The following is a 25,428-nucleotide window of genomic DNA, read 5'->3' on the forward strand; positions in this document are numbered from 1 at the left end:
AGATGAGTAATACACGTACAATGTCCAACGTATGCAGTGGAAAATTGTCTTAAATTGTACACAACAGTGAAGGGTGTTAAGCTTTTACAAATATATTTAATCAGAGACCTCTGCTGTGCTCATGCCTATCTGTCAATCCATAGAGCATACGCAGTATGTGACTTTAAGTAATGAACCTATGGAAATGGGTCAGTGCTTTGATCTACAGTAGAGCTTTTCAAATGTTTAAATCAAACATAAATATTACAGTCTCAAGAGCACTTTAAAAAAGACAGTACCTGGATAAACAAGTTTAAGACTCAGGGGTCAGGAACAAATATTTCATGAGTGGGGACTAGAGTGGTTAAAATTTGAAATGGCCTCATGTCAATGCAGCTGAATTCTGGCAAACAGCCAAAACAAAGAGAAAGAAAAAAACAGGTTTTGACCAAATTGGATTTTATTTTTTTCTGCAACATATTTTAGAAGTGTAATGCTATACAAAATTAAAAACTGATATGTGGTTGTCTCAATAAGATTTTTTGATACAGGAAAAAAAAAACATTGCCTGAATATGTGTCATTAGCCCTATTCCGATCAGATTCGTTTATCATGGGGACATCTTTAATAAACATTTTACATGTGATAAAACTCTCACATTCAGACAGCAATAAAATTACCACAGGAGGAGCAGGTTTCTAGTGGGTTGTATTTTCTACTATCCTGGATATTTGAGTCACATAGTCTTATGATCATGCTCCATTCACAACATGGCAGCCAAGTGGTTGAAGAGGTAGTGGAGGTGAAGAGTGGAGTAGAGAAGAGATGCTGGCTTTTATTTAAATTTTAGGCTGACCAAGGTTCCAGCAACAATTTGAAAACACTACTCATAATCACAAAGTATGGGAGCCAGTTTGGATAAGTCTTTGCAAATTGTGTCCCTCTAACTTTTTTTGTCTAGATCAAGTGTAAATAGCATATTGACTACTTGAATAGAAAATACTGTGAATGCTAGAAACACAACAGGAAGATGGATTCTGACAATCAGCACTGGCCGTTCTACAAAGAAATTGATTCTTTCTTGAGTAAGCAACTTTGGCATTTTAGTCTACACTTGTTTAATTTTTAACTAGATGGCCAGATTAAATATTGCAAGTAGCAGCAGTCAAATAAATCTCTCTTTTTTTTAGAATATGAGGCATCATCTGCATTGATAATCATGGACAAATGTATCTGGACTGGACTGAAAATATCAGATGACCACTGAGTTCGGCAAAAAACAGGTAATTTGACCTGTAATTTTCTCAGGGGAGGACGGAGAAAAAGACAGACATGGCTGATCCAGATGGAAATTAAATCATAGAGCAACACCTGTAAAAAAGGAAGTTACCCCAGGACATTTAATCACATCTGAATAGGGCTTAAAGTTTCCATTTTCAATTGATTAAAATATCCCACATTATAAAAGTACAATTGAAACCTAATAATGACATAGTGTGAGCAACATATAACAAAACAAAAGCTATGCATTAGAATGTAAAAAAATAAAACATTAAAAACATTTACACTCTAGTCAAGCTTTCACTGGTGTGACTCCCATGGGGGAGGCTCTGAAGAGATTTTTATTTCTTATTCATCCTGCTGTTAGTTAATTCTGCTGTCAAAATCAGGTAGATCTAAGGAGCCTGAGACATGTTTTTGAATCCTCTCCACTACCAAGTAGAGTCTCATATTTGCAATATAAACTTCCTAATCACTGTGGTGATTTCTTTAACCCAGATTGAATCAGTTGCTTAAATGCAGCAAAGAGACGTGTGTGTGTGTGTGTTGTTCTATTTCTTACTGAAACAAAAGGGTGATTTTGACACTTGTGCCCCAGTGTATGGTACGTTTACTTTGTGGATTCATCACACTGTAATGTTTCAGTCCACCACTCACTGGCCACCAGCTTTGTAAATTACTGGGAAACCAAAGTGCTCCCATGCACTAGGATTTAAGATTTAGGGGAATCTTCCACCTCCTGTTTGGTGCTTTTCCCAAGCTAATACACTAGTATGTTAGTATGCTCAAATATAAATTCAGGAAAAACAGAGTACTACCCTGTAGCCTCTTCTGATTCTAGATGGAGAAGCGGCTGTTTTTCAGAAGTAGGAGTGTGACCTTGATTAAGTTTAAATGTTTATTACATCTCACATAATACAAGTGGTATTTTACGATGAATTATTATGCAGTATGGGAATTTGTAAGACCTTGACAATGAAAATCCAAGAATATAATAGAATTACATTGTCTATTCCAGCCTCCTTGCCTTCTCTGGTATATAACAGAATGACATTTTGTATGCAACCCTCCAAGAATCTGAAATAATCACACGTTCTTAAAAACTTTCTTAATAAACTTATTTGCAAAGTCAAACTAGTATTAGAATGTCCTTACCCACAGGCGACATCTCAGGGACGCTAGCTGTATAAGGGCCCTCCAGAAACTTTGGCTCATTGTCATTGATATCCTGAACCTTGATGATGAACTCAGACTCAGGCTCCAGGGGCCGGTTGGTGTTAACGTCCACAGCCTGTGCTCTGAGTGTGTAATAAGGCTTTTCCTCTCTGTCCAGGCTGCGTAAGGCATGGATGTCTCCAGTGGTCTGATCAATGGTGAAGATGGTGCCGGCTCCCTCTCCTGAGAGAGTGTATTTCACCTCACTGTCTCCTTTGTCCAGATCTGTGTGCAGCTGAGAGCAGAAATATAGAAAAAGCTACTGAGGCTACTGATCATTATAGTTACTGTGGGTGTGTCTATTGTTTGTGTGAATCATAGGACATTTTCTAAATAGATAAATGTGCCTATATCAGTCTATATCAGTCAGAGACATAAGTATAGTCATGAAGAAGTCAATTAATGAAAACACAATGTTGTTTACGGATTAAATCATTCATTTTACATTTAGTCTCAGAATGTGACCTCTCATCCAATTTTGCACATAGCTCAGTTGGAATATTACAGACAGAATTAAAATGAAATCTACATGAAAATATTTTTTTCCTTTCATTTTGTTTTGGACTTTGATGATGAGACTCATTCTGTTAGCCGAATGGTAAGTTAACTTGACCTCATTCTGTCTGCGCTTGAGATTTCTTTTCCATTTTTAAGCCAAAAGGATAAAATGTTCACTCAGAGTTACTCACTCATTACACCACCTCCATTTTTTTAAACATAAGACATTGATACTCCATGCTTCTGATATCACATATTCAGAGTTATGTCAGTAATTCAAGTAGACTACGTCCATTGCAAATATCCAAACACAAGGATTGTTGAAAAACAATAACATACTATAATATTGGTCATATGTTGGAATAATGGAAATTCAGTTCTAGCTGATTGTATGTACATTTACTTTAAAGTGGTTGTTCTATAACTATTCATTTCACTATTTAAACCCTTTTTAATTTGACTCATTGATATTATGAGCAATTTATTAAAATAGTCTGTCTGTGTGGCCAATTAGATGGTAATACTGAAGGAATAATCCTGCAATTGTCTGCAATTTGGATTTGAACAATTGCAGATGTTTAAAGAAAAGAGGTGTTTCAAAGAGAAAACGGCACTTTTTTCTCATTAAGTTGTAGCAGAAAAGCCGAGTGATACTAATTAAAAATTCCATTAGGCTAACAATAGTAATCGATGGTATAAAGAGATTCATTAATTAGGGAATAGCACTGGAGTGCTCTTTTAATATGCTTCCTCTTCTTCTGGGTCCTACAGAGGGCAGGGGATAAGCACGTCAGTAGTTGCAGGCTCATATCCACAACATTTTTTTCCCTACTTCCATATATTTCTTAACAATGAATTGAAGAAAAAAAAATCCAGCTGTGAAAGAAATGCATTAGGATCAGACATTTTGGTCAAATGTTCAGAGTACACTCATCAGTAAGATGCCTTTTTCAGTTTGTGCACAGGCATTAACACAAAGGAAGGTAGTGTGAGGATATGCAACTGGCGTAAAATACTAGAAGTAAGAAATAATCAAGTTATTATCATGCAAATTCAGTAGTAGGAGAGAGCTGTTGAAACACACAGACTGGAAAAGGGGAGGCAAGGAGAGGGAAAGCAAGAGAGCAGTAAGGAACAATTAAGACTCAATGGTGAGAGGTAAAATGGTGTGTGTGTGTGTGTGTGTGTGTCTTTTCCAAAAAAAAAAAAAAAAAACCATGCAATTTGCTATTCACATTCTGAGATAATAAGCACTCGCATTTACAGCTCGACTGGATAGGAAATTGTTGTTGTTTAATTTGCATTGGATCAAACTCCTATCCCTTTAGACAGCGTCTGTTTGCCTGGGTGCATTGTGGGGAAGCAGACAGGTGCTGGAATTCGCCCATCAAATCCTTTGCCCTTCTTATAACAGCAACAATTAGTAGACAACTCTGCTGCATTTCGATGCTGGTGGAACATAATGAGATGCAGAAATAATAAGTCTCATTACGAGCACATGGGCGTGTGAAAATGTGAAACACTTCAGTACATGGAATGAGACATGCTGGAGTACTTTGACAAAGCTAAAATACTCACTCCATACAGACAAATATGTTGCAAATATATTAAAACTTAAGATTTAGATTACTTTTCAGTAATGGCCAGGTGACAGCGGTCTCTGTTCTGATCAAATAAGTACTACGATTTCTCCGTTTATGCCTTTAAATGGACCAGTCAAATAGTCATCTCATGTATGCTATAGTCTTTGAACGATAGTATACATGCACTATTGCTAAAATCTTCAGGATGAAAGGGAAGTAAAAAATGCATGGGGCTGCCAATCATGGAATGTTACAAACGTAGCAGCCGAGAGCATTAGTGTAACTAATAGATGCCTGCCTTTTATGTTTACAGTGTTTAGATTGTAATCATATTAAAAGCAGATAATTTATCACAGAGCCACCCACATGATGCCCAGATACAGCAGACAAGCAGCATTCTGATTCTCAACACTTCTCCTTCTGAAATACTGATATTTTTGTGATTATTATTGATTAAAAATCTTACATTTGGACTACTTTTACAAAGTTTTGCCTTTCTAGAAGGAAATTCTTAGCTGTAACAACCTCCTACAAGACTACTTCTAAGAAAACTTCATAGTCTCAAAGCATTGATTTTGAAGCCAGATTTCTATGAGCAAGGAAATCTGGATTTCCTTATGTCCCTTTATGACTTCCCTCAAATTTGACAGTTTCTTCAAATTTCTTTATAATACTTTAAACTGTACATATCAAAAGTCCAGTTTGCTTGCTGACAAAATGTGGACAGTAAGCCAGCTTTGGTATTTGTAATTACCATCCAGTATCTGCTACAGCAAACTACTAGCACATACATCATGCTCTTTTTATGTGCTTGTTGTAGAAAGTATGAAATATATTGAATAGCTGGGGTGCATCTGGGAGAGGTTTCTGATACAAACGTCTTCTTCTTGCAATCTCAGGAACATCAATGACTTTTCAGGAAAATTATCTTTGTTTACATTTATTCTTTGTGTAGAATATACTGTAAATACTTCGAGTGTTATAAACAATTAGCCTCATTTATCAAGATAAATATGAACAGATTTGTTTGTAAATCGTTGCATTTACACAGGAAATGTGGTATTGATGAAAATTCAGTTAATACAGAAAAATGTCCTACGAGAACTCCTGAGTTTATGTAAGTTTGCATATAGGGAGACTCACTGATGTGAACCTCGACTGATTGTATATTTGGCATGAATTACTGCCATTTTCTATATGAATTACATTGATAAATTTAAAATTATATATTTATTTCAAATGCATGTATGAACTGAGTGAAAATTTCATACTAATGACCTGAAAGAAATCAATTTGAAATGATTCCAAAAATTAAGACAGATAAGACTAGTCGTTCAATTAGGACAAAACAAATGGCACCCCATAAAAGGAGGAGGAGGTAGTGTTTGTCTGTGATAACACTGCCGACACACTGTAATCGCTGAGCTGCATTACTGGAAGAGTTAGCACGTGCTGTTCTTGGTGTTCAACTTTGACTTTTATGGCATTTTGGGCATTGTTAAATGTAAGTCAGCTGGCCTGTGAACACACTTGGTTACTTATGGCTGATTGGCACTTACAAAAAATATGCCCTTGAGCACAAAGAAAAGCAGCACTACCAAAACCTTTGTAAATCTGGTAGGAATTTTTAGTTCAGTTTGGCCTACAAATCCTTTACACACAACTTTACTAAAAGACTGATAATTGAAGGCCATTTTTCACAACTTAAAAAAAAAAAAAAAAAACATTTTCCATGAATTGCTTCACATTGATTTTCTATGCACTGTGTCCCAAAGAAACATAAAATAAGTTGTCCTGCAGAACTGAATAGAATCCTGCAGCTAAAATAACATTCAGAAATGAAGAGTGGCAGAGATGAGAAGGGCATGCCAATAAAATAAGAGCAGCACCAAGAGTTTAACTGGTGTAGTGGGAGTCTTATAAATCTTGCTTGTGTGTTTCAGTCGACAGTGTGCTGATATTTTCACTCTTTAAATATATGCCTAGGTACATGGTGACATTTCTCATTGGACAAGCCATAAAACATGTTGATATTTAAAGTCTTAGGCAAACATTGCTCATATTTATTGATTCATGTTGTCAATCCATTAATTTGACAGATCCAGCTAGATACCAGCCTAATTACTTCCCTGATGTGCTATATCAAGTATATTGATGGCTGTCTGCCAACATGCAAAATGCTACCAATTAACTAGCAAATGTTTTCATTTAATGTCACAACATCTGAAGAGATTAAAAAAAGAGACATATTCTGTATATAGCTACTTTGTCTAGACTAAGGATCACTGGTAGCATTAATAACAATCCACCATTAGCCAAATAGTACCTTGCTCTAAAATAGCACCTTGCTCTAAATTCCTGTGTCACAGTGTTGGAGAAGGCTGATAAGTGATACTGATTGAAGCATTAGCAGTTCTGTAATATGCTTGAAGAGCAATTCAAGCAGAAATCCCATTATTATAGTAGGTCAATCCAAAACGTGGGGAGAAAAATATTATATTGGCATTGCAGATAAATGCATCTTTATCCTTTAGTTTTTAAGATTATCTTTTCAGTGTGCTCCATGCTCCATCATCAACATACATTACCATTGTAAATGTCTTCAGCTCCCTAAACGTATTATAATGGCTCACTGGATTATTGGCAAGTCAGATGCATAATTGGAGGCAGGGTAATCCTTACAAACGACTCCACATCTGCAGCCCCAAAATTAGTTTGGCATCAAGTCTAGATGCAACAGAAGAGTGAAAATATCAGTGTATGTGGCCTTTGACTATTCCTCAACTTTAAATATCACAGTAAGTATTGTGGTTTGTATGGCAGTTGTACATTAACACTGCAAGAATAAAACTTTACTGTTGGCCGATTTGTCCTTAATGATGCAACTGTTATATTTTATGTGTATATTATATTTTATCAGTGTTCAGTGAGGAGAACCATGAGCCAAATCATACCCTATTAAATAAACTCAAATCTATTAGTGTTGACTCATTGACTTGTTTGTGTGAGTACAGAGCTGGATTTAGCAGCAGTGGTACTTGCAGTCACAATGTTAGGTCAGGCTTCATATTGCTATCCATATCTAAGGGTCATTGCACATGGCAAACAGAGTAGTCATAAAAAAAAAGGCCATGACAGTCACAAACTCACCTAATGCTTTAGACATGCTTCATGAGCAATAGCGAGTGGATAATTGTGATGCGCTTTGCGGGCTCTATGGGCACAGTAACCTTGATTATCGTGTAGGTCAGCTGAGAGATTTCTCTCTCTGGTCATTTGAGCCCAATTAGCGTGGAATAGAAGCTGTGATTGTATTACGCAAGTTAATGGCTTGGTTAGCTTGTAGGTCATGTGGTTATGGAGTGTGTCATGCATTTACCTTTGCATAATGCTTTAAATCACACCTAGACATCACACTTTCTTTGGTATGAACTATATACACTAAATACATTTTATACAAGACAGTATAAAAGATAATAACATTTTAAGCTTTGGTAATAAAATATAAACAATTAATAAATAGCTCATTAATTAAAGATTTTATTTAATTATATTAAATAATTCATAAGTAGTCACTGTAAGAAGTTTGTCAAGTTAATTTAATTCTTTATTGGTATTAGTAAATATGTTTTATATAATGATGTATTACAGTTTAAGTTATATAATTTATAGCCTACTAATTATCATAAATGGTTCATTAAAGTTGATTTATTATCGTGTGATTATTTATACAATCTTAATTGTCTGATATACTGTCTGATATACTGATATACTACTCTCTCTCTCTCTCTCTCTCACACACACACACACACACACACGAGTCTGCAGTAATACTTTATAAGAAATTTATCACAAATCGATAAAACAAAACACTTTATAAGGTATCTGTGAATCTTTATATTAAAATTCATGAAGTATCCATATTCAGTATGACCTTAAGGTGCACTACTATGTCATTTTATTTTTTGTAAATACAACCCTGCATATATAATATTTTTTTCATCTAAACTCTCCATATTTCATCAGACAGAAATGACCTGACTTTGAGGCCCCGATGCCTCAACAATGTATGTGACCATATTTTGCTGACTGAACTATACTTATAATGACCTGACTTCAAGGCCCCGTTGCCTCAACAGTGTATGTGACCATGTTTTGCTGACTAAACTATACAAACAAGTTCTTTCTAAAGTAAAGCCAAACATCATATTCATCATATTCATAACATAGGCATGTGTCATTTACTGTCCATATAGTAAAGTGGTATGCAAAGCAATATTCAAAAGTAATTCATACAATTTTTAAAGGTGTGTTACATTGCAGATAATAAAATTATGTCAATTTCTATAATAAAATTGTAACACAATTATAACACTTCATAAATATTGCTTTGCATGTTACTTCATTTTTTGGACAGTGAAGAATCATTTGCCTTAACTAGAGACCCATTTGCACATGTATGAAAATGAGATTCACTACTTTTTGAAAGCAATTTACGGGGCCATCATGCTCATCCATTTCCTCTAGATATAGAAATACCACACGGATGAAAGTAGACTACTTTGCATTTAAGATATCCATATATCATTTCAGGAAATTATTATTTTTTTTATTAACTTGCCCTGTTGTCAGGCTGAAAGTGGTACCAAGTTTTCATGTGACATTCTAAGCGACTTTGTCATGTTTTGGGTGCTCATTAGTGCAATTGAGTAAATTAATATTGTTTCTCATTACTATTATTTTAAGAAACTGTTGTGCGTAAATAGGTTTGCTCATAAGCTAGAGTAAATAGGTTAATCTCATTCTGAACATTTGAACTTAGCTAAGATTTGAAAGACTACCTATAGTTATTACTGTGACTATAGGTGGTGAAAGAGGTGGTTTTTATAGATTTAATAGGGATCTAGTGATCAAGTGGGAAAACAGGAAAGCAATGTGTGAGAAATAGCCGTATTTATGCCAGCATATGGGGCTACCTTATTTAGCTAGCTACATCTGCTCTTCATTTATTTGGGAGTGGGGTAGCAAATGTATATTTTTTGTTACAGTGTTTTAAATTATTTCTCAGCAATAAATGTTAGATTGAGTTCGAAGCAGCATCAAGTCCAGTGCCACTGGACCACTGACAGTTTGATGTAAACATAAACATAACGTAAAGTCATGCTGAAATTTTTGTAAATACAATCTTTAAAAGGAATGCTATTCAAGAGCAATATTATAAATGAATAAATGTGTCATTATTAATTTATTAATCGTATTGTCCCTGTAAAGTCCAAATGAGACAGCATCTTAATCTGAGACATTGCTTATCTCGAGACCTAACAATTTGTCAAAAAAATTATGAACTACATCTTAATAAAAAAATTCAATTTGAGATGATACAGCATATTACACCCATGCTTTAAGTTTTCTGTTAGTGTATTTCTAGCTCATTGTGCTAAATGTGCTGGATTAAGTCCTATTTTAAAAGCTGCCGAATAACAAGAGTGGAAGCTATATGATATGTGATATTATGTGGCATGTGATATTTATAACTAGACCTATTCATGCAGCATTATATTGGTAATATACTAACCTCCTATTAGGTGTTTATTTAAATGCTTGCCATCTTCTCATTAGATGTGTATATATACTGTGTATATATACTGTATATATCATTGCTTTAGTCTTTCTATTTGTTTATTTACATTACGTTTCATTGCAGTTGACAGCATTAAAAAAAAAATCTTCTTCTTCAGTTCAATCCTTTTTCTGGATTAAAGCACATGCAAGTCGTTCTTAGTGATAAACTCAGAATAAGGTCCACAGGCATTAGGGTGTTCTTGTTGTGGATCCATTTCTGTTGAAGGATGATTATACAAAATTAAAGTTGTTCCATGGTTAAACTGTTATTTTGAATGGACTATTAAGAGCCTGTGATAAAATTTGCTTGACAGTCTTTAGTTATTCATCCTGACAGCCTGTATTTATTTTAAAAAAACTTTGCTGATGGCTTGTAGCTCATATTTGGACCACAGTGTTTTAATGGGGGGACTGTCACACTAAAAGACCAAGTGAAATGTTGAAGGAAATGGACATGACAAAAATGTTTCCTTTATGTCACAATGGTTCAAAAATGTAAGCATAATAATATCCCAAGGCTAAAAGAAGGTTGAATAAATGCAAAGCACATATTTCTTTTTCTACTTTGTTTATGCCTTTGACACCCTGATGGGGAAAAATGCCAGGAGAGCACTTTTCCCAATGCTTGCTCAGTGTCTCAAAGAGAAGTAAACAAGCGTTGCCAAAGTTTGCATGTATTAATCCAGAATATCTATAGGCACTAATAAACACACTGTCTTCTATACACTTTCGAACTAAACCCTCAGCATGCATGAACTCATGGACTCACGTAAGTAGTAACAAAGGTAGTGGCAAAAACTCATCAATAATAATTATATAATAATTGCAAAAGTATTATTTACATATTAAACAATAATTAGGCTATTGATCGATTGTTAGGACTCAATTATTGCATCTTATTATACTCTTCTGAGAACTGCACTGTGTTTGTGTCTTTAGATTGCATTATTCTGTTTTTGTCTCCTTCATGTCTATGTTGTCAGGGTTTATTTGCATGCTGTCTTGGCTTAGTAGACCCGACAGTGAGAAATTGTGAACAAATTAAAGTATATATAGAACATCATATGGACCGTCAGCATATTAATATGGCAGGTTATGACAGGCCCAGATTCACATTTCGCACATCCTTGCTTAGAGGTGAAGAACAAGGACTAATGGATAAAAAGTATACTTTGGTAGAGTGAAAATCTTCTTTTCTTAAACTACTGGGTCTCTGTATCACTCTCAACTGTGTCCTCATTGAATGGGATGAGTGACATACAGTATCGTGCAAAAGTCTTAGGCACATGCAAAGAAAAGCTGTAGAGCAAATATTCCCTCAAAAATAATGAAATGAAATGTTGAAAGAGCAGTAAACAATAATAAATTAAACAAAGTCAATATTTTTGTGACGACCCTTTGCTCAAAAAAAAATAGTAGTCACAGTTACAATTTGTGGAGTTTTATAAGGAAATGAGCTGTAGGTTTTACTGAGCATCTTGAAGAGCCAGCCACAGTTCTTCTGGAGACTTTGACTGCTTCTTATTTTTGCAGCAAAACCCAGCAGCCTTCATTATGTTTTTTGTCTGAAAAATGGTCTCTTACATAATCTGCTGCTTTCTTTACTGACATACAAACATTTTTTTTGTAATATTTAATTTTCTGTAACATTTTGTGCTGGAAAACTAATGTTTGGAAATCTAATTTTTTTTAATTATTATTTATTTATTTTTACTGAATCGATAATGTAGAAGTCATGAAATAAAAACTCTCTCACAAAGTTTGTACTAAAAAAATAGGGTGCCTAAAACTTTTGCACAGTACTGTATGTTGTTGACACAAAATAATAATGTGCCTGTTGGTTTACCCTCATGCTGATCTCTATGATATGAGAATACGATAAAAGATGTGGAACAAAAAAGTGACTTAGAGGTCACGTGTAAAAGGAGAAGACCATGTTAGGTCTTTGACTCAAGCAGTTTATTCTACAATAGTTTATTCCACAAGAGAGTTGACTGTTAGTGCTTTTCCACTGAACAACTTGGCATGACATAACTTGCCAAAAAAATCTAAACCCTGTATTTTGGATGGATGTGTGCATCCATTTATCACATGGTGCTACACATGAAAGCAGTATGAGGTTCTCTGAAGGATATTTGGGATTTAGTTGGTGATTACTGGTACACAAGTAAAAGACTATTCACGAAAATATGTTTGTGAAATGAAAACAGATATATAAACCAGGTATATGTCATACTAGATTAAAATGAGTGTGGCTTGTATCTCCCTCACAGGGTAAACCATCACGACCCAGTCCCACAGGAAAGAGCTCACATGTAACTTATTAGCAGCACCTTCTATTTGATGAATATCAACATTCTGTCTCAAGTATATGATACATATCAACATATCAAACTTTCACTCAAATGCTCTGTATGTCATGTTACACACCAACATAATTTAACCAAGCCCACCTCTTCTGTTACACTTTTTGAATAGAATTGATATGTAATAATTAATTTTTCCACATTTTGAACAAACCCACATTACAGTATCATATTACCACATGACTTGCAAGCCCAGCATGTGCGTCAATGACACCCATTTGTCCATGAATCAGATGAATTCTGCTACAATAAAGTTTAAAATTCTAAAAGAACATGCTTTTTATATAAACTCAGTAACGCGTTGGTGATAAATTGAATAAACTAAAATTTTGCTCTTCATGATTGCTGCTGGCTATTTGCACAGTAAACACAAAGCCATTCTATTTAGGTACATCAGACAGTCCATAGGCTTCTTTGCTGAGCATCACTGCTGGGACTGGAAATGAATGTGTGGAACCTTTAAACAAGGATAACATTTTACAGTGGGAGAAAAAAAAGAAAAAAATATAAAAAGACCATTAACCATAAGGGTTTCCACATTGCTTGGATCTTGGATTCTCATTTGCATAAAGTTAAGCTTTATTGTGTCGCATTGCCTGAAGCTGTCAGTGTGAAAACTGAACACTGGGGCATAGGGCTTAAAAATGTGTAATTAAACGTTAGTTTGTCATGTAGAAAATACCGGGGAAAGAACTTAATATTGATCGATCGACTGATTGATTGATGAATACATTTCTGATGACCTTTCTGATGGTTAATTTGAAGCCAGCAGTGCCAAGCAAAGATAAGAGCAAAATGTTAATTAAAAAAGTATTGGTTAATAATTACTCTATGTGTGAGACTGTATGTGAAATGAATACACAACAGATTAAAGCAGCATTTTATGAATTTTTATAAGCTTATAATTAATCATGAAAAAAGTGAACTTCATCACAATTATCAACTTGGGTGGTGTGACAGTTTTTGGCAAATTGTTGTCAGTCCATCTTGCCTTGAGTATTGCCTGAAGCAGATACAGCACTCAAACTGGAATTATCAGACATGAATAACTAGCAGAGCAAGTGTGCCTGTATGAATTTAGAGAAAATGATTAGCAGAGAAACAAATATATGCTTCTGCCATGTTTTAACTAAAAAGCTTTGCAGATGTGTGTGGCAGCTACAAAGAAAAAACAAAGCTATAATCAGCTAATGCATTTTTAAGAGCAACTAACAGGAGAATGAATTATGTAAAGTCCCAGATTTGAAATTTATACTAAAGGATTTAACCTCATCTGTTTCTTACATGGTGAATTCTATTACCACACTGTAATGTGATTTTTTAAATAAATGGCTTACAAATGATGTAAACATGTATGTTCATAACTATTCATTCAAATGCAAAGTGCCACTAAGCAATTCTTTTATAGCATTAAAAATTAAATGCCAAGGCTATCACTTATGTCAAGTCAATGATTCTGGCTTTTAATGCACACAAAAGGAGAAGAGAAATGACATCATTTACACTATGGCAATGCCATTATTGGGAATAATGGCCAGCTTTCTCCATTTATGTTCCTGGCAAGAGCGACTAGCGTTGCTCTTATTAAGTTATGATGAATTAGTCATAAACATATTCAGTATGCCTTACCCCTTTCACCATTCTACAGAGATACTTTATTCAAGAAATATACACACATATTTACATAAGACCTTACCCCAGTACCCGCATTATCTCATGCGAATGCCCATATGTATATTCTGCTGTTCCAAATCCTCTTCTCACTTGTTTTTACTTGTTTTGGCAGGCATTTCTGCAGATGATTTATGATTGTCTTAAACAGGGCTCAGTGACTGCATTTCTTCTATTGTATATGGCCCAGAATCTGTCCATTACCATGAAGTCCTGGCCAAGGCTTAGGATTAAGTGACTTGGAGAAAAAAGAAAACAGTCTCTCTCATCCTCCTTCCACTGCTTTCACACAGTCACAGAGTTGGCCACAAACAGTGGCATGTGTTCAGAGTGATCGCTGTGGCACAGGGGCAAACCTGCCAGAGGAACTATAATTCCTGGGAAAACCACGGCACTCCAAATTTCACTGTCAGTACTCTTAAGCCTCCTTAGATGTTTTCTTTTTTCCTTTTTAAAAAGTGACCACAGTGACCACAAGTCAGTCAGAACAAGACATTATAAAGTTCACATATTGTATATCATGCCCTGTACAAGTATTTATCCACCCTGAGGTTTTAGATGGATGGGCTGGTTTGAGTATTTCAGAAACTGCTCATCTCCTGGGATTTTCACACACAACAGTCTCTAGGGTTTACACAGAATGGTAAGAAAGAAAAAAAAAACATTGGGTAAGTGACAGTTCTGTGGGTGGAAAAGCCTTGTTGATAAGAGAGATCAGAGGAAAATGGCCAGATTGGTTCAAGCTGCTAGGAAGGACATAGTAGCTCATATAATCACTCTTTACAACTGTGGTGAGCAGAAAAGCACAAAACATTGAACCTTGAGGTGGATGGGCTACAACAGCAGAAGATCACGTCAGGTTCCACTCCTGTCAGCCAAGAACAAGAATCTGAGGCTATCATCATGGGCACAGACTGACCCAAACTGGACAGTTGAAGATTAGAAAGACAATTAGATTCTTGTTCTTGGCTGTTAGGAGAATTGTAGCCCATCTATAAGTTTTGATGTGTTGTGCTTTCTCATATGCCTTTCTGCTCACCAGAGTCTTAAAAAGTGCTTATTTTAGTTACTGGAGACATCCTGACAGCTCAGACCAGTCTGAACATTTTCCTCTGATCTTTGTCATCAACAAGGTGTTTCAGCCTGCAGACCCTCCGCTCACAGGATGTTTTTTTTGTTTTTCATACCATTCTGTGTAAACAGAGACTGTTGTGTGTGAAAGTCCCAGGAGGTCAGCAGTTTCTGAAATACTCAAACCAGCCCATCTGGCACCAACAACCATGCCACAGTTAAAGTCACAGAGATCACACTTTTCCTCATTCTGATGATTGATGTGAAAATTAACTGAAGTTCTTGACCTGTATCTGCATGATTTTATGCATTGTGCTGCTGCCACATGATTGGCTGATTCAATAACTGCATGAATGTGCAGGTTTGCAGGTGTTCCTAATAAAGTGGACGGTGAGTGTATAACCCCAATTAAGTCCATTTCAGTTCCAGGTTGTAACACTACAAAATGTGGAAAAGTTAAAGAGGGTGAATAATTGTGCAAGGCGCTGTATCTATATGGTTCAAGAATAGATGGAGGTAGTGGCTTGAGATGATGTATTAACAGATAATCATATTGTTGGGTTAATTCTGCCTACCTGCATCTCTAAGCATGACCACACTGTGTAAAGTCAGCAGCACTCACTGACTTGAAAAGACACTGGAAATATGGACATATATAAGATCAAGTTTTAGTTCACCCACCAGAAAGCCCAAAGGAACATCCCTATGATAATGCAAGGTCGATATGAAAGTGTCGGCAAGAAGCCAGCATACGTATTGATTTTAGTCTTTATGCTTCCAGAATATTAATACAAAAGGATACATGCCCACAAACGCACAATGTCTGTGTTTTCTATTATTTTAAAATAATCACTCTTTAGAGACTGGTAGTGACATATTTGTGTAATCAACAGAGAAAATAGTGTTTCTTTGTGTATCTGTCTCTCTATTAACCTCTACTACTCTACAGCCTGGCCGTCATTGTACTTTCCACATGATACATCTTTTCTAGCCTTTTTGCACTGTCTCCCACTGTGATTTTTTTCTTTCCTTTTGCGCTCTAAAGGTATTATTCAGTTCAATAGTCACTTCCATGCTTGATGTGACTATTGAACTGTATAAAGCCTTTGGAGAGAAATTGGAATAGAAATGTAAAGTTCAACACTTTACTACATTTGAATGCAGGTTACTACTACAGCCCCGCCTTGTCCAATTTGATATTTCAGAAATATCATCTCTCCTTACCTTGCCCACATACTGAGGGTCAGATCCCATGTATTCCTCCAGGACAAAGAACTGGTTCCATACCCATCCCCTCTTAACCCTCTGAAAGCTTCCATTCTCTCCTCTGTTTCCTACTGTAGACATGGATCTATGGGGCCAACTGAGTCCCAGCCGGCTCTGGTTCTGAGCTGGGTGCACAGAGTGGAGAGGAGCAGGAGAGCTCTTCTCAAACAGGAAGCACAGGAACAGCAGCAGACTGTTGCTCTTCAGCATTGGGCAGTCCGGAACAGTCCTTTTTTTAAAGTCCGAAGAAGAGTAGGAGATGAAAATGAGAGAGCCAGGGCACAGGACGATGGCTGAACAATGAGGCGTATGAATGAGAACAAGAGAAGAGTGAGTGAAGGAGGCACCAGGTATGAAGCAAAAATCCTGGTGTTCCTCAAGTTCTCTTCTTAGTGCTGGTGAGTCAGTCGACAGGTTGTGAAATCATCACCTGTAATAAAACAAAATAAATCAGTTATGATATTGATATAACTGAAAGTCAATGGAAGAGCTACTGTGTACTGTTTACTGTTAACTCTTCTCTTTTACCTTTTAAAACAATGTCAACCCCAGATAAGTGTAATCACTTTGAATTATAGTTTAATGGCTGTAGTCCTATCACCTAGGGATAGAGAATTTGTGATTACATATTCATGATTGACAGGTCTTATCAGTACTTCCAGCATTTCTGACATAGTGATAAAGAGAATGCACAAAATGACTGCATCAGGTCTGGAATAATATCTGTTCCTTTGGCAGAAGATAGAACCTTCATTTAAATCAGCTACATTTTAAGTAACTGGTTGTCATAGATATCAGCTTAAAGAATTGATGCGTCAGGATTCTCACCCAGTTATAAAATAGCTGAGCATCATCGGCTGTAAAATATATTTTATAGATGTATCATAGGCCTGTCCATGGAAATAAGGAGATTTAATCAGACAGATTCTGTTTACTACACACCAGGTTGCTTTAAAATTGAATAGACATCATTACATCTCAAATAACTTCCCTCTTACACAAATTACTTTATCTGAAATGACAATTTATTTAGTACTATATAAGAGAAAAAGAAAGAAACATACAAACAAATCAAAAGCCAAAACTAGGCCTTGTCTGACAGAAATGTAACATGCAGTTAGTTATGGGAAGTGAGTGTCTCAGACACTCACTGAGAAAACATACATATAACACAGAGAAAATATATCAGATAACCAATCACAAAATACATAAGACTGTTTTAGACTCTGCTAGCTCCAAAATAAAAATCCTTTCTTCATTTCCTGTTGTCAAAACTGTTGAGGAAATAAAATGAGTGAGGAACATCTGTACAATTCCCCAAACGTGATGTGAACATGTTAATATGAATTTACAATATATGTGCAAAATTAACAACCTGATCTAATTTATGAACATGATTTTATTGTGACCTCATACAAAATGCATAAAAACCCTATACAAATATTTTTATTGAAATGCATATAAATTTATTTGTAAGTAAAGCTATAACAGCTAAACCCATACCAAGCATCACATTACTGTCCATATAGGAATATATGAATCTTTATAAATTTACAATTGTGCGCTATTACATAAACACTTTTTTTTCAAATGTAGAGAGAGGTTATATTATCCGAGAGACTTTTGATTCATTTTTGTAAAAATGCAAATGAACACAGGTAACAAATCAGCAAAGTACCTCTTCACTAAATCTCATTAGTGAGTTCCAGTGCTGTTTTGTTATTTTTCACCAGTGAAAGTTACTCGTCTCACACCTCCAACCTTGTCCAGATGCCAACCCAATATTGCTTTGCTATGCCTCGGTGCTCCACACTTCTTGCGTTCGCTTCATTGACTGCATGATTGATCATTGGCTCTTCGTGTCTGGGTCAATGTGCTTATCAGGTGGCCTGTGTTGAGCCCCACCTGCTTCAGCATGGTGCTGGTTTTGGCAATGTTTAAGCGCATCGAGATGGCCTTGCCAGCAGACTCAGCTAGACCACGATAGCTGGAGATGCTGGCATTTAAGAAAGTGGCCTGCTGAGGCCCAAATGCAGCTGCCCTCCAAAACATGCCAAGTTATAAAAATCCCTGCATGTTTAGAGGTAGACATGGAAAGTGTATTTGACCTTGGATATCTGGAGGCTCCAGTCAAGCAATATAAAATAGCCTTTTAAAGAACGTTACATTTCAGCCAATATTAGGAACCTAATTTTTGCAGCCAATTTCAATGAACATGAAATCATTCCATTAAATATTTGAGAACATTATTGAATTCCCTTATATACACTCTAAAAGGATATAACAAAATATCTATTTACTAGCACAAGCACAGGGAAGCTTGCTCCCATAACTGGATAATAACAATACAGCAATGAAACTGATGACTGTATTTATTTTTAAAACATAAGCTACATTTCAGTGAGCAGTTTTTAAAATGGCAATCACATTGTTTCTCTCCCAGAATCCCATTGCTCTTTGACTTGCATGCCTTAAGAAAACATACCATAAAGCTTCTGTGGTTCAGTGCAATTCAGAGTGATTCTACTTAGTCACAACATAGTGAATGACACATATAACCACTTACAGCTGAATGTGAAAAAGTAACCCACAAGTCAAACTGTAATGCTGTATTCCATTAACTGGACGCATTGGAAACGAAAGATCATATTTGCAATGTTTATCCAAAGCCATTTGGGGGAGGGGATGGGTTTGTCAGGAATGTTGATGCCAAGTCTGTTCAGTATAGATGGAGATGACCTGGAGTCAAACTCATCTCACTAGACCAGTGCTGGTGAAATATGGATCTTATTACATTTACCATGCTATCTGAGTAAATGTTCTGATGTTCACTCAATTAAAAAGGAAGGCCTCCAAGTTCCATGGCAATGTAATTTCAGTGGTCAGTGGTCAAAATAGTGGCCAACACAAAATGGTTCCTGAGTTCCTAAAGAGCAAAAGAAGGGCTCTACCAGTACCCTTGGCTTGTCATGACAATACATTGGCTCTGTTGCTATAGTACTTTAAACTGCAGGCAATCCAAAGAATTGGAAAAGGAAAGGAAAAAAGTGCCACTTTTCAAATGGATTAATTTTCAATTAAGTATAAAGTAGTTAAAATGGGCAGTGCTCACAGTAATAAGTGGTAACTCAGGGTTTAAGGTTTTTATGGCTACTGATCCTAGGGTCCTTGATCAAGACCCTAAACCCTCAACTTCTCAGTTGTACGTTCTCAATCTATATTTTCAAATGCATCTTGAAAATCACTTATCCTTTCTATGGTGCTTTAGATAAAAACACCAGCCAATTGAGCAAATGTAATTCAAATGTTAATACCATGTTTGAAACCATACTGTCTCAGGACTTATTATTCCACATCTGGACATTTAGGATGCAATGATTGATCTTGTGAAGGAAATCATTAGATGATTTGCATGAATCAGTAACGGTAGAGCGGGACGAATTGCTGGGTCTAAGACTGGCAGCTGTGAAGAACTGTTCTAGACAGAAAGATTGATCTACTCAGGACAATTCTCTCTCTCTTCTGCCACTGTTGCTGATTTGGTCAGTGTCTGTCTGAAATAGCACTATTGCATATGGTGTTTCCCCTTTATTTTTGAGGAGGCTTAATCTAACAGTGCTCATCACTCCAGCAATACTGGACACTTCTCAAGTGTTAATTTAAGGATGCTTTGAGTGATGAGAGCCCCCTCAGAATAGTCGTTCTCCAAATTATGTTGTCTTTCACTAAGTGTCTATTTCAAGTAGGCTAAATTCAAAAAGCAGGTAGACTTTCTGAGTACGTCAATGGAGTGATCAGTATGTAATGGGACTGTAGCTGATTTTTCCTCTTGATTTCATCAGTTAATTTGATAATATGTTGAATATTCATGTTCTCATTCACCTCCCAACTGGTGTAATAATATATACCATCAGTACACAAATTTGATTATAGTATCTCATTGACACCATTGTCTTTGGTTAATTTCATTGACATGGAACACAGACACAAGAGATTATCAAGGTTACGCAGCATATCTTGTTTCATTTATTCCCACAAGCGCTACTTAAAAGTCAAAACTCATCAGCCTCCACCCATCTCTCCCCACCTGCATACATAATCAAGACAAGTTGTCACTGCATAGGTCATCTGTGTGATGGTGAGGGTCAGCGTATTTCCTACTCTGATATAATGCAGCATTACTTCTTCCATGGTTTCTTGAGAGTGCTGAACAGTCTGATGGTCATTTTTTTTCCTGGGCATATATTGCACTGAATACCTGATGAGAGGGGTTCATTAGCATGTGTCAGACTCAGTGTATGCTGCATTGACCCACACGTCGGCCTCTGATAATGTGAAGCTGTGGCCTGACAGCATTCCCTGAGCATTGTGTCAGCATTGGTATAGTGTTCCCTCAACTCATCACCCCCAATAATCAGCAAGCATATGGCTTGCCAAGCTGCCAGCTCAGATTAAGAGGGATATGAAAGTTATTCGTTGTCAGGCCTGTCGTAAACTTGATTAACAGATAAGCAGTTGAGATTGCAGGGAAGTAAGGGAGGACGGATGAGATTAATCTGGTGGAGAGTTCTACTTATAATTCTGCATGAAGAGGAGGGTTTTTTTGGATGTGTGTGTAGAGGGGCATTTTTTTATATCATGGTAGACACCAAATGTCAGTGACAGTTTTGACACTGTGGGAACATTTGTCTGGTCGAGGAAAACAGACTTTCTTTCATTAATTAATTATTTTTTTATATTGAGGATGTATGCCTACATATACAGTAAGCCTAACCCTAACCTTAACATCAGTAACCAAAAGGAAATAATAAAAATTTAAGGGAGTTTCGGAGTGGATTAAGTGTTTACGAAAGAAAGAAAGAAAGAAAGAGTGCTATAAATGAGGACAGGACTGCAAAGTAATATTAGATAGAAAGGAACTAAATCAGACTAACAGCAAATGTAGACTGGACCAAGCTTAATAAATAATCAAGTGCAGACTCATGAATAAAAGATGGGTGGGTAAATAGGTTCTGTGAGTGGTTGTAGCACTGCAGGGACACTGTTTCCTCAGTGGAACATCCCACACAAAGGTTCTCACAGTTACATCCCTGCGGATTCCTTTCTCCCTGGCATTGCCAGTGTCAGGGCAGAGGCTCACCCAAGATTACCCAGAAGACATCCCAGATCCTCTTGAGCTTTTCATTTAACCATTGCAGTTCACATCCCGAACATTTTGTATTGCAACACACTTTGTCAGATCTTTTTGGCTCATGCTCAGGCACATTTTGTTCCTCACCTTCCAGTCCTGCTCCAAAAAATAATAAAATAATTTTAATGGACAAGTCTACTACCCGTACATCATCTTGTAAAGAAAGGCATACAGTTATTTACTTCAAGGAAGGTTTACTTCTCCAAATTACATTTTGTCCAACAACAATGAAATATGGGTTTCGGTAAATGGATTTTGAGTTTTATAGTTCTGTTGCGCATTTGCTTTTTAAAGAGACTAAACACTGAAACAGATGCATACAGGCTGGCAAGGTTCTGTGGCGGCTAGCTTTAGGCAATCAGGAATGACAATCACAAAATGGCTCACAAGGACTGTCTCCATGTGAAAAGTCATGTTTGGCTATATTTGCTAAATGGTTACATACACTAATTTTATTCACCTTTTTGCTTCATAGCACTGGCAATAAGGTATTGCAGTATTCAGAGGGACATTGATTCACCAGAGAGAGAACCAGATGTTTCATTGCCTCTTTTCTCAAACAAAATTAATCAGCACACCACATACAATAGCTGCGCATGGCTGTTGCTTATACAAATTATTATTATTTTTTTTTTGATGCTTATAATGACAAAGGATCTGGATAAAAGATTTTTAGAAATATCCATGGACCCACGCTTTACACTATTTAGGTATATTTTTATCTTCCTAAACACGACGGCAGTATAATCCAAACTTTATTCAAATTCAAATGCTAATTAGGAAAAAAACAATTCAGTAATCTACTTTCAAATTAGTTTTCGTCTGTGGCTGCATAATTTTAGAAATAATTCAAATTTATTTGTGAAATGTCTATTTATATTTGGATTTTCTTGCAGAACTGTGTACAGTTCCATGACACATTTCAAAAAGAAAGCAAAGTCTTTCTGACATATTTTTTTTTGCATTCAGTCATTCATCTTCAGCAAGCACCAGGGTGGTGGAGGATCTGAAGGCTATCCGAGGAACAATGGGTGGGATGCCAGTACATCTCAGGGCATCATGCATGCGCGCACACACACACACACACACACACACACACACACACTCACTCACACACATGCACATATTCACACATTGGGGCAATTTGAAGTAGTCAGTCCACCTAGAAGCATGTTTTTTGGGAAAATAGAGAACCTGGAGGAAACCATGGTGAGAACATGAGAAACTCCACACCTGTGTGATTTCTGTCTAGTCCTCTGAATGTCAAACTGACAATTGATTTTTCAACTGTCATATTGAAAATCATGTTATCCATCTTAACTCATATTATTCTGACATTTTTGAAAAAAAAAGTAATAGCAATTCTTCCATTTTTGCTGCCAACCAGTCACACTCTGTGTGTAATTTTTGGTATGGCTTTTCAAGTACAGATTCGAATGGTATAGACTTGGGGCAACAGTTACAAAAAAATAGTGATATCCGCTAGAATTGCGTAACCACGATGTAAGCTGCAAAGTTAATTGTAAATTGGGTCGTTGTAAACTTAAATAAAGTTTTTGTTTTGGAGTAGATAAAGCCAGACATTGAGGTCATGCCATCAGAAATCGAAGCTTAATAAGGAATTGTCAAACAGACTTTTCCATTTTAAATAGGGTGGCCATTGTACATTGTTGAACATGAATATTCACATCCAAATTTGATCACATGCCCTTTCCACTGACATTATGCAAATGCTGGTTGAAATGTGGTTACAAATACAGGCTGGCGGAAACTGAAAAGCAGATGAATTATGTCATTCATTATAGAGCCATAATTAATTCAACGAATATCCCTATATTTATCGTTTCCTTTTTTCTTTTTTCAATCTCAATTCTCAGTCACTTGGCCTACTCAATGACAGTAAAAGTCTGTAAGTGAATGAACGTGAACTCTCCTTTACCCCTATGTTAGCCAGTCGTAGCTCACAGACAAAAAAAGGCCTAAGGCAAAGAAGAGGGTATACGAGTTCTAAGCCTACAAGCTCCTATGGGGACCCGTCTGGATCTGCTGCCAGAAAACCAAGCTCTTATGATGCAACAGACAAAGCATGAATCAAACCTGGTGATTATGAGCAAATAGAATTATTTGACAGCTCAAAAAAGTACTTTTGTCATCTGAATTATGTATTTTCCTCTGGCTTGTCATATGTCAGTATTTTTTAAGCCTAGACCTGTTTCAAGATTCACAGTACAGGAAAATGGGAAAAAAAAATGTGATTCTTCCAAGTCTTAAGTCATTCTGAAAGCATGTGAAGAGTATGTGTGGATTCAGGGCTCCTGTTGTGGATGTTTTTTGAGAAAAAAAAGGAAAGCAGAGGAAGTGAGACTAAAGAACAACCGTTAAATAAGTGCTAAGCTCTGCATCTTGGACTGTCTAGCTGCTTACAAGAGACTTTCTTCTTTAACTTAGACTGTGGAAAACAGTGAACACACTGATGATGTATGATGGATTTTTTGTACGTATGTACGTACGTACGTGTGTACGTATCTATCTATCTATCTGTCTATCTATCTATCTATCTGTCTATCTATCTATCTATCTATCTATCTATCTATCTGTTTAATTTGCATGTATTTATTGAAGAACTGTAAGCACAGGAAAAGACAAAATTTGAATGCAGCACATAATCATTCATTCTAGTGTGCTTTTGTGGTGTATAAGGTATCCGGTCAGGCTTAGAATATGGAAATGAAGTTATTAGTTTATAGGCAGCACTGGAAGCATCTTAATGCAGCAGCATGAAAAAGAAATGCAACTTTCAAAATATCTATTTCAATTAAAGTCTATTGATGGTATGGCAGTTCTATATGGTGCTTGTGTTTTGAATTTATGCACTAGATGTTTAATAGATATACTGTATAAAAAAGGAAATAAAGTTCTGATCTTTTACAGCAAATTATATCCACAAATTTCATTTATATTTCACACCAAATCATGCTCTGACTATTAACATTTTCCACCAAGCTTTGAGTGACATGGCCCTTGTTGATAACATTAGAAAGAAGGAAATGAAGTCTTCTGGTTCAATAAATCACTTGCCTATCTAATTCTCTCATTTGCTACATTCCTTCTTGTTAAATGAAACGCTTCATTAGGCTGTGTTAAAAGCAACCAGTCCCTCATGGGAGTGTTCTCCAAATAAATGACCATTGTGTTATTTTATGACATGTTGCCTAATGGAAATACTTTTAAAAGCAACTGTCTCTACTCTCTATTCTACTACAGCAATTTTAATGTCAGTCATATAATACCCCATATTATGAAAGCACAATTCTGGCAGATAGAAAAGGAAAAAAATGCATAACACATTTTTGTTTTCAGCAGAATGATGTCAAAATTTTGACTTATTATCTCAAAAGTCTGGCTAATTATCTTAAACTTCTGGTGTTACCTTAAAATTCTGATGTATTATCACAAAATGCTGACATGTTACCCCAAAATTTCTGACTTATCTCAAAATTCTGACTTATTTTCTAATTTTTGAAGCTACCTCAAAATTCTGAATTCTAACCTCAATATTCTGACTTGTCTAAAAGATCTTAATTATTATCACAAACCTCTGACTTTATGTCAAAATACTAAAAAGTTACCTCAAAATTCTGACATTACCTCAAAATTCTGACGTATTGTCTTGTCTTTTGACAGA

The 25,428-nt window shown here is 36.1% G+C and overlaps 1 protein-coding gene across 2 annotated transcripts in view; it reads right to left on the reverse strand.

Annotated features, from left to right (window-relative positions):
* LOC113527785 (cadherin-12) overlaps positions 1 to 25,428 on the reverse strand; it is a 111,001-nt gene that overhangs the window by 46,914 nt on the left and 38,659 nt on the right. Inside the window, exons 1-2 of one of the 2 annotated variants that reach the window (XM_053238754.1) lie at positions 16,511 to 16,975; positions 2,416 to 2,710 (exon numbers count right to left, since the gene is read on the reverse strand). In XM_053238754.1, coding sequence (XP_053094729.1) covers positions 2,416 to 2,710; positions 16,511 to 16,762 — 547 coding nt within the window. In that variant the 5' untranslated portion in view covers positions 16,763 to 16,975. Of the gene's footprint in view, positions 1 to 2,415; positions 2,711 to 16,510; positions 16,983 to 25,428 lie in introns of those variants that run through there. The other variant, XM_034309023.2, reaches the window with a different exon arrangement.

This window comes from Pangasianodon hypophthalmus, chromosome 12, assembly GCF_027358585.1.
Source record: "Pangasianodon hypophthalmus isolate fPanHyp1 chromosome 12, fPanHyp1.pri, whole genome shotgun sequence".
Taxonomy (NCBI): domain Eukaryota; kingdom Metazoa; phylum Chordata; class Actinopteri; order Siluriformes; family Pangasiidae; genus Pangasianodon; species Pangasianodon hypophthalmus.